At 53.2% G+C, this 10,126-nt stretch overlaps 1 protein-coding gene across 1 annotated transcript; it reads left to right on the forward strand.

Annotated features, from left to right (window-relative positions):
• Positions 1–274: 274 nt before the first annotated feature.
• UFC1 (ubiquitin-fold modifier conjugating enzyme 1) lies at positions 275–5,158 on the forward strand. Its single transcript, XM_024204190.2, has 6 exons — positions 275–427; positions 1,400–1,467; positions 3,314–3,377; positions 4,037–4,113; positions 4,677–4,767; positions 4,847–5,158. Exons 1-6 carry the CDS (start codon positions 305–307, stop codon positions 4,916–4,918), a joined length of 495 nt encoding a protein of 164 aa, XP_024059958.1. The 5' UTR covers positions 275–304; the 3' UTR covers positions 4,919–5,158.
• Positions 5,159–10,126: the final 4,968 nt, after the last annotated feature.

Here is a 10,126-nt window from a genome sequence, read left to right on the forward strand (position 1 = left end):
GTGGCAATGACGAGTTACCACCTGGGTAGCGGCCATCGCGCCAGGCCCGCCCCCAGGGCAAGGGCACCCGCCGCCTGGGCTGGGCGCTGAGGGGGCGGGGCGCGAGGCGCGGCTGGGTCCCGGCCAGCTCAGCACGGATTGGTCAGGGCTTCCTCAGCCCCGCCCCATCGCTGCCATCAACAAACATGGCGGCTCTGCCCAGCCCGTGCGCGCGGTCATTTCCGGTGCCCTCCGGAAACATGGCGCCTCTGCCCAGCCTGAGCCTTGTTGTGACACCACTTCCGGTCCTTCTCCCCCAGTAAAGATGGCGGACGAGGCGACCCGGCGGGTGGTGGCGGAGTTGCCGCTGCTGAAGACGAACGCGGGGCCCCGGGACCGGGAGCTGTGGGTGCAGCGGTTGAAGGAGGAATACCAGGCGCTCATCAAGGTCAGGCTCTTCCGCTTCCGGGAAGGGTGTCACCGGCAAAGGGGCCGGGCGGAAACCGCTTCCTGTCAGCGCTCTGCTCCCGGGGTCTCTGGTGCGGGGAACGGGCCGCCCTTTCCCCTCGTGCCACCCGGTGTCCGGACGGGGAGGCCTCACTGTGGGGAGCACGCGCCCCTCTCGTACTGATGGGGCCCTTCCCAGACGGTGGCCAGAGAGAGTCATACTCAAATGTGCCCCCCCATCTCTCTACAGGGGACATGGTCTGCCCCTTCCCCCCATCTCTGCAGAGGACCTGGGGCTGCCCCCCCGTCTCTGGAGCATTAGCCAGGCCCCATTGGGGTTCCCTGTGCTCCAGGGGGTGCAGACTGCCCTGCTCCTAAGGTATCTGAGGGCTGCAGTGGCCGCACAGCGCAGGGATCTGTGGGGAGAGTATAGCTGGCTCCCAGGCCCAGAGTGAAGCACGTCCCCTGGAGGGGCATTGGGGTGCCCCCGGGCGCCTACCTTGCCCTAAACTCTCCAGTTAGTGTAGCCTAAAGGACAGGTCACCTGGAAACCAGCAACATTCTCCCCCCGTGCTGCCCGGCCAGGCCTGTGTACTAAGGGCATCCCATGGGCAGCAACCAGACCCAGGAATCCTGCAGTCTGCCTCATGCCCAGTACCCCAGGGCTTGACAGAGTCTGCTTTTGGGGCCCTATGCGATGCTACTGCCAGTCTTGTGTTGCTGGCTGCGGGGCTTTTACAGCTGGTGTTCACCACAGCAGCAACAGATCTTTCTGCCTTGTGAGGAACATGCCTACGCTGTAAACATGTCCAGAGAGATCTCCATTATCTACGTAGATTTGGGGAACAGGAATTTTGGTTTCTGTGCAAGCTTCTGATGGATTGGGAGGCTAGACACAAACTGCATGGTATGGGGGTTCTGATTTTGTGGGGTTGCCTGTACCCACTCACTGCCTTTGTTTTTCCCTTCCCAGTATGTGGAAAACAACAAGAACGCTGACAATGACTGGTTCAGGTTGGAGTCCAACAAGGAAGGGACGAGGTAGGCATGGATAGGTTGCAGGGCGTGTTTGTGGCTGCCATGGCTCCAGGCCCTCCTGTCTCTCTGATGGGTTTCCTCTGCTATAGCCCGCTCTCTAGCCTTTGAGTAATTGTGAGCATACCAAGTCCCAGTCCTGTGGGAGCCCTTCACTGAAAAAGGAGCAGAGGGCTGAGTCTCTGGCAAACAGGTCTTGCCTTCCGATAGCTGCTGGGGTTAGAGGCATGAACAAGAAAGGGAATTCTGAACAGTCCTTTCTCACCTCTGTGTCACATCCTTCCTATCCTAATCCTGCTAGCTCTCTGGTTGGCCAGAGACCCCTCTGGGGTTGCGGGGAACTTAACGTCTACTCATAGACTTTAAGGTCAGAAGGGACCAATATGGTCATCTAGTCTGACCTCCCGCATGATGCAGGCCATAAATGTTGACCCCCCCACTTTCCCTTAACTCTGCTGTTGAAGTCTCCAGATCGTGATCTAAAGACTTCAAGTTGCGGAGAATCTTCCAGCTTGCGACCCCTGCCCTATGCTGCGGAGGAAGGCGAAAAACCTCCAGGGCTACTGCCAATCTACCCTGGAGGAAAATTCCTTCCCGACTACTGTGCAAAGCATGCAGAACCCTGCCCCTCTCCCAGCTCTCCCTCCATCCACAAGGAGCAGGGAAGGCCACAAGCCCTTTTTCCCTTTGCAGGTCCCCCAGGTTGTGCCCTAATCTATCTCTTGGTGGAATAAAGTATAATAATCTCAGCCCCCTTGGCCCCTGGAGGCCATTTCTCATCCCTGCTTAATAAATATGGACACATTCCATTACAGAGAATGCAAGGTAGGTGATTAGTGATCCAGTCTGCACTGTGCTTCCTGTGGTAGGAGGCACTGAAATGCCACCCCACCCTGGGCTGTGTGGCACCTCGCCAGGAGCTCAAGGGCCACCCCCAATGTGTATACGAGGGAACAGGCTGCAGCTGCCCTTTTCAGTAGCAGGGAGATGGAAGCTAGGGACTTGCAGGCAATGTGACTTGACTGCATGGGTCAGGATGGAGCACTGCATGCTGGGAGCTGTAGTCTCCATTTGGCTTCATCCACTGCAAGAGTGTTGGGGGCACCCACTGTGCTCCAGTGGTGTCGAGCAGTTGGAGGTGGTACTGCCCAGCAGGAGGGAGTACAGTGCAGCTGGGTGCCCCACATGTCCATGGGCTGCCAGTCGTAGCTTGTCTGGCTGCTCCTCTTGGACTTGTGACCTATTGCCAGGTGAGCTAATGGCTTCATAGTGCTCCGTGTGCCGCACCCGGCTTCCACCCAGGGCTCCTCAGGGGCTAGGATAGGCATCGATCCCCTATGTGCCACTCTGCCATTCTCATAGAGGGGCTCGGCTTGGGCCCAGCTGTTAGTGACACTGCAGAGAGGTGCCTGCCCTTGTGCTCTCGCTACCAGCCCCCAAGCCTGGGGCTGTGAATGGACCCCCGCTTGCCTGCCTGCAGCATCGCTCCGTTGGGTGCAGTGCCCACACAAAAAGGGACTCATTAGTTTGATGGGATGGAGCCTGGATCAACTGAGTGCCATGGAGAACGGGTCCAGGCTGCAGCAGCCAGAGCAGAGCTTTTAGCAAAACATCCCGTCTTGAGTCAGACCTGGCCAGCGATGGAGGATCCCCCACGACCTTGGTTCCAATGGTTAAACTTCAGCTTCCAGCAATTGGGTCTAGTTAGACCTTTGTCTGCTGCACTGAAGAGCCCCCACTTGTCAGATTTCTGTTCCCCACATCCCCCCTTATCCGCCTCTTTGTTAAGCTGAACAGACGATGCTCCTGGGGTCTCTCCCTGCCCCCTCCTTCCTGTCTCTCTCTCTTGCAGGTGGTTCGGGAAGTGCTGGTACATCCATGACCTGCTCAAGTATGAGTTTGCCCTCGAGTTCGACGTGAGTGTCCCTGGGGCGGGGGCATCTGAGGGAGGAGGGCCCTCCTGCTCTGCTCCGAGGCTGGGGAAGGGAGGGGTTTCTCGTCCACTCCCTGCGGCACTGGAGGGAGCAGGTGGGAGCTGGCCCTGGCTAGGTTCGCAGCATCGCTGTCCCCCTAGGCCACAGGAGACAGGGGCTGAGGAAGGGAACACACCGAGGATGTTAATCGGGAAGGGGCAGAGAATCGCCCGCCCCGCAGGGTGAGAGCGAGCAGGAAGGAGTCCTGTGGGACTTGGCTAATGCAGCCCAGCCCCTGAGCGAGCAGGGAGCCCTTTACACAGAGCTTTGCAATGGAACGTGCCACAAACCGGACCAATGGGATTGTGTCGGGGAACTTTGTGTAACGTGGGGCTAGCAAAGGGCTCTGCCTCAATGGGGCCCTGCCCCCTCCTGCCCCTCCTAAACTAGGGCATCCCCCTCCCGCCTACCCACGAGCTTCCACTTCAGCATCTGGGATGTAAACTCAGTAGGGAGCTCACAGGGGCCTAGGCTCAGTGCTCCCAGCTGTGTGGCTGAGCAGAGAGAGCAGCAGCTGGGAACTTGGGGTACACATACTGCTCCCCAAGGGGAGGGGGGCTGGCGTGGCCATGGGCACACTGAGCGGGTTTTTTTGTTTGCAGATTCCCGTCACGTACCCATCCACCGCCCCCGAAATCGCCATTCCAGAGCTGGATGGGAAAACGGCCAAGATGTACAGGTCAGGCAGCCCTGGCCTGCTCCCACCTCCGCTCTCTGCAAGCCCTAGGGACCAGAGCTCCTGACTCAGATCCCAGGCTTTGGTTGGGTCTGTCTTTATATCGCTTCTTCCATCCCACTGATGTGTATAGGCTGTGGGAGGAGTCTCAGCTGTTGGTAAATGCAGCTGCCTCTGGGGTGAAACGTGGCAGCTGTTGCTCAAAGCACAGGAAAGCAGCCCCTTGATGCAGGACAGGAAGTGGAGGAGATGTCATGTCTGAGTGGAACCCCAGGCGTCCTGATGAGGCAGGGGAGATGGTGCCAGGCCTGTGAGAGCTGCAGCTCCGTTCTGGGGCTGAGTGGGCTTGACACCCCTATGGCAGTGCCTCCACATCTCCCCTGGTCCCACTATGCCAGGCTCTGGGCTCTATCTCCCCTCCGCGTCTCCCGTGGTCCTACAAGCCAGGCTCTGTCTCCCCGCCCCGCGTCTCCCCTGGTCCCACGACACCAGGCTCCGGGCTTTGTCTCCCCTTAGTGTCTCCTGTGGCCGGGGCTTCTCCCTCACATCTCTTTTGTCTCTTGCAGGGGAGGGAAGATCTGCCTGACTGACCACTTCAAGCCCCTGTGGGCCAGGAACGTGCCCAAGTTCGGGCTGGCCCATCTCATGGCCCTGGGGGTGCGTTTCCGTCAGTGGGGGGTGGGGGGAGTCTGTGTCTGAGCTGCGCTCACAGCCCCCTGTGCTCTTTGCCTTGCAGCTGGGCCCGTGGCTGGCAGTGGAGATCCCGGACCTGATCGCCAAGGGGCTCATCGAGCACAAGGAGAAGTGAGGGGTCCAGGCTGGCAGAGGCCTGCATGGTGGCTCCAGATGCTCCGGCGCTCAGACCTTGTCCTTCCACGCAGACACAGCAGCCAGCTGGCCCCGCAGCCCTGCCCTCAGTGCGGGGCAATGCACTCACTGTGCTGGGGACTCACGATTCCTGTCTGCTCCAATTCCATGTAACCCCTGCCCAGTTCCTGTAGGGGGGAGCTGCCCAATCTCCCCCAATAAAAACTGTAGCCTGACTAAGGCCTGCCTGGCTGCTGCCGTGCCTGGGGGCTCTTGCCAGGGGTTGCGTCCTGCTGAGGTAGCTGTGCCCTAGCTGCTTCGGCTGAGTCCCTGCTCCCACTGCACCAACTGCAACATCCTGATGCTTCCTGGTCCCTCCTGCTTAAAGAGACTGCTTGTAACTGAACCGGTTTCCAATTCACCATACCAGTGAGTGGGGGGCTGGCCCCTGCGTGTGAGGCTCCATCCAGTTCTCCTAAAGGACTCCCTAAGCCGGCCCCTCTGAGTGTACGAGCTCCCCCTCCTCTGCTGTGCTGCCCTGGGCCTCTCCCATGCAGGGGCTGGGATATGTCTCCTGGAGCCCTCAGTAACTTCAGCAGGAGGCTCGCTTCTTGTCACTGGTCCACCTAGCTTCTACCTGCACAGAATCGCACAAGGGGGTGTCAGCTGGGGGCTAGATCAATGGTTTGTGCAGCACCTAGCGTGCGGGGCGGGGGAGGGAGAGGTCCATGGCTGAGGGTCCTAGGTGCTACCGTAATACACCTAATAAATGTATAGCACCTGGCACAGTGAGGCCCTGGTCCATGGTTGGGGTTCCTCAGTGCTGCCATAATACACCTACATGCACACGTAAGAACAGCTGTAGCAGGTCAGCCCAATGGTCCGTCTAGCCCAGTTTCCTGTCTTCTGACTGTGGCTAGTGCTAGATGCTTCAGAAGGAACAAACAGAACAAGGCAATTTCAAATGACCATCTCCTGTCGTCTAGTGCCAGCTTCTGACAGTTGGAGGTTTAGGGACACCCGGAGCACGGAGTTGCATCTCTGATCATGGCTAATAGCCATTGAATGACCTATCCTCCATGAACCCATCTAATTCTCTTTTCAACCCAGTTATACTGTTGGCCTTCACAACATCTCATAGCAATTAGTTCCATGGGTTGACTCTGCATTGTGTGAAGAAGTACTTCCTTTTGGTTGTTGTAAACGTGCCTGTTAATTTCATTGGGTGACCCCTGGTTCTTGTGTTATGAGAAGGGGTAAATAACACTTTGTATTCACTTTTGCCACACCAGTCATGATTTTATAGACCTCTATCATATCTCCCTTTAGTTATCTCTTTTCCAAACTGAACAGTCTCAGTCTTTTTAATCTCTCCTCCTGTGGAAGCTGTTCCATACCCTGAATAATTTTTGTTGACCTTCTCTGTACTTTTTCCATTTCTAATGCATCTTTTATGAGATGGGGTGACCAGAACTGCACGCAATATTCAAGACGTGGGCCAATATGATATTTTCTGTCTTCTTATCTATGCCTTTTTTAATGATGCCCAACATTCAGTTTGCTTTTCTGACTGCTGCTGCATATTGAGTGGATGTTTTCAGAGAACTATCCACAGTGACTCCAGATTGTCCTTGAGTGGTAACATCTAATTTAGACCCCATCATTTTATATGTATAATTGGAATTCGTTTTTCCAATGCACATTACTTTGCATTTATCAACATTGAATTTCAGCTGCCATTTTTTTGCCCAGTCACCCAGTTCTGTGAGATCTCTTTGTAACTCTTTACAGTCAGTTTTGGACTTAACTCTCTTGAGTAATTTTATGTTGTCTGCAAATTTTGCCACCTCCCAGTTTACCTCTTTTTGTGGATCACTAAGGAATATGTTGAACAGCCCTGGTCCCAGTGCAGATCCTTGGGGGACCCCAGTATTTACCTCTCTCCATTGCGAAAACTGACCATTTATTCCTATTCTTTGTTTCCTATTTTTTAACCAGTTACTGATCCATGAGAGAACCTTCCCTCTTATTCCATGACTGCGTACATTACAGAAGAGCCTTTGGTGAGGGACCTTGTCAAAGGCTTTCTGAAAATCCAAGTACACCGTATCCACTGGATTCCCCTTATCTCCCTGCTCGTTGACACCCTCAAAGAATTTTAGTAGACTGGTGAGGCTTTATAAAAGCCGTGTTGATTCTTCCCCAACATATTGTGTTCACGTGTGTGTCTGATAATTCTGTTCTTTCTATAGTTTTAACCAGTTTGCCTGGTACTAAAGTTAAGCTTACAGGCTTGTGATTGCCAGGATCTCCTCTGGAGCCTTTTTAAAAATCGGTATCACATTAGTTATCCTCCAGTTATCTGCTTCAGAGGCTGAGTTAAGTGATGGGTTACTATCACTGTTAGCAGTTCTGCAATTTCATATCTAAGTTCCTTCAGCACTCTTGGTCCTGGTGACTGTTTAATTTATCTACCTAACAATAATACACAGTGCCTGGCACAGGCTGGGGCCCCTAGGCGTTACTGTAATATCCCTACTAAATAATCCTGGCAGTTAGCTAAGGCTGTAGAGCAGACTCATTTTATCTCTCTCTCTAAGTGGTCTTGGCACCACTAGCTGGGACAGAACAACACACCCAGAAGGTGTGTGGGTTACAGTAGCACCGCACCTCCTGAGGTGCCGTACCAGCACAAACGCTGTGTGCGGAGCAGGCCGTCAGCTGCTTTGCAAACATCACTAATGCCTCTAGCCACTGTCAAAAGGAGGCTGGCGGATGAGACGAGACAGAGCGAGAGAGATGAGGGGGATGATGACGTCTTTGGAGTAGTGATGTCACTGGACTTGATGTCACCGGAAATGACGACATCCCGACTGCGATGTTACAACCTCACCCTTTCCCTTCTGGGGCCTGACCTAACCCTTTGTGTCCCGAGTGGGCCGCTCACCTCGCCTAGGGAGGGAGGTGGTTACAGGTAGTGTGAGGCCCAGGACTGCAAAACCAGTGGCTGGTAAGTAGCCCCAGCCCCAGGGAGGGTAAAGAAACACGGGGCGGGGAAGGGTGAGAAAGTGAAAATAGAGAGAGAGAGAGAAATGTGTTTTAAATGATGTGCAAAGAAACATACTATGGGGAGAAATGCTTGTTTGTAAATGGTCACAAATCTCTCCAGTGCGCTTTCCCTCATGAATAACTGGAGACGGGCCTGATCCAATCCTCTTGCTCTGAGGTCCTCTAGGGCAGCAGTTCTCAAACTGGGGGTCGTGACTCCATTTTAATGGGGTCGCCAGGGCTGGTGTTAGACTTGCTGAAGCCCGAGCCTCACTGCCTGGGGCTGAGGCTGAAGCTGAAGCCTGAGGGCTTTGGCCTGGGCGGTGGGGCTCAGGTTACAGGCCCCTTGTGTGGGGCTGAAGTCCTAGGGCTTTGGCCCCACTACCGCCTGGGGCGGTGGGGCTCCGGTGGGTTCAGGCTTCGGTCTCCCCTCCAGAGGTAGTGTAGTAATTTTTGTTGTCAGAAGGGGGTCACGGTGCAATGAAGTTTGAGAACCCCTGCTCTAGAGTCTACCCTCCCTACCTGGAGAGGCATTTGGGGCATGGCCCAGCACCCTACTCCAATGAGTGATTCATAGATTCTAGGACTGGAAGGGACCTCGAGAGGTCATCGAGTCCAGTCCCCTGCCCTCATGGCAGGACCAAAGACTGTCTAGACCATCCCTGATAGACATTTATCTAACCTACTCTTAAATATCTCCAGAGATGGAGATTCCACAACCTCCCTAGGCAGTTTATTCCAGTGTTTAACCACCCTGACAGTTAGGAACTTTTTTCTAATGTCCAACCTAAACCTCCCTTGCTGCAGTTTAAGCCCATTGCTTCTTGTTCTATCCCTAGAGGCTAAGGTGAACAAGTTTTCTCCCTCCTCCTTATGACACCCTTTTAGATACCTGAAAACTGCTATCATGTCCCCTCTCAGTCTTCTCTTTTCCAAACTAAACAAACCCAATTCTTTCAGCCTTCCTTCATAGGTCATGTTCTCAAGACCTTTAATCATTCTTGTTGCTCTTCTCTGGACCCTCTCCAATTTCTCCACATCTTTCTTGAAATGCGGTGCCCAGAACTGGACACAATACTCCAGCTGAGGCCTAACCAGCGCAGAGTAGAGCGGAAGAATGACTTCTCGTGTCTTGCTCACAACACACCTGTTAATACATCCCAGAAACGTTTGCTTTTTTTGCAACAGCATCACACTGTTGACTCATATTTAGCTTGTGGTCCACTATAACCCCTAGATCCCTTTCTGCCGTACTCCTTCCTAGACAGTCTCTTCCCATTCTGTATGTGTGAAACTGATTTTTTCTTCCTAAGTGGAGCACTTTGCATTTGTCTTTGTTAAACTTCATCCTGTTTAACTCAGACCATTTCTCCAATTTGTCCAGATCATTTTGAATTATGACCCTGTCCTCCAAAGCAGTTGCAATCCGTCCCAGTTTGGTATCATCCACAAACTTAATAAGCGTACTTTCTATGCCAATATCTAAGTCGTTAATGAAGACCCCTGCGGAACCCCACTTGTTATGCCTTTCCAGCAGGATTGGGAACCATTAATAACAACTCTCTGAGTACGGTTATCCAGCCAGTTATGCACCCACCTTATAGTAGCCCCATCTAAATTGTATTTGCCTAGTTTGTCGATAAGAATATCATGCGAGTATCAAATGCCTTACTAAAGTCTAGGTATACCACATCCACAGCTTCTCCCTTATCCACAAGGCTCGTTATCCTATCAAAGAAAGCTATCAGATTGGTTTGACACGATTTGTTCTTTACAAATCCATGCTGGCTATTCCCTATCACCTTACCACCTTCCAAGTGTTTGCAGATGATTTCCTTACTTACTTGCTCCATTATCTTCCCTGGCACAGAAGTTAAACTAACTGGTCTGTAGTTTCCTGGGTTGTTTTTATTTCCCTTTTTATAGATGGGCACTATATTTGCCCTTTTCCAGTCTTCTGGAATCTCTCCCGTCTCCCATGATTTTCCAAAGATAATAGCTAGAGGCTCAGATACCTCCTCTATTAGCTCCTTGAGTATTATAGGATGCATTTCATCAGGCCCTGGTGACTTGCAGGCATCTAACTTTTCTAAGTGATTTTTAACTTGTTCTTTTTTTATTTTATCTGCTAAACCTACCCCCTTCCCATTAGCATTCACTA

This window comes from Terrapene carolina, unplaced genomic scaffold (genome assembly GCF_002925995.2).
Source record: "Terrapene carolina triunguis isolate 2854851 unplaced genomic scaffold, T_m_triunguis-2.0 Scaffold27917, whole genome shotgun sequence".
Lineage (NCBI taxonomy): Eukaryota > Metazoa > Chordata > Testudines > Emydidae > Terrapene > Terrapene triunguis.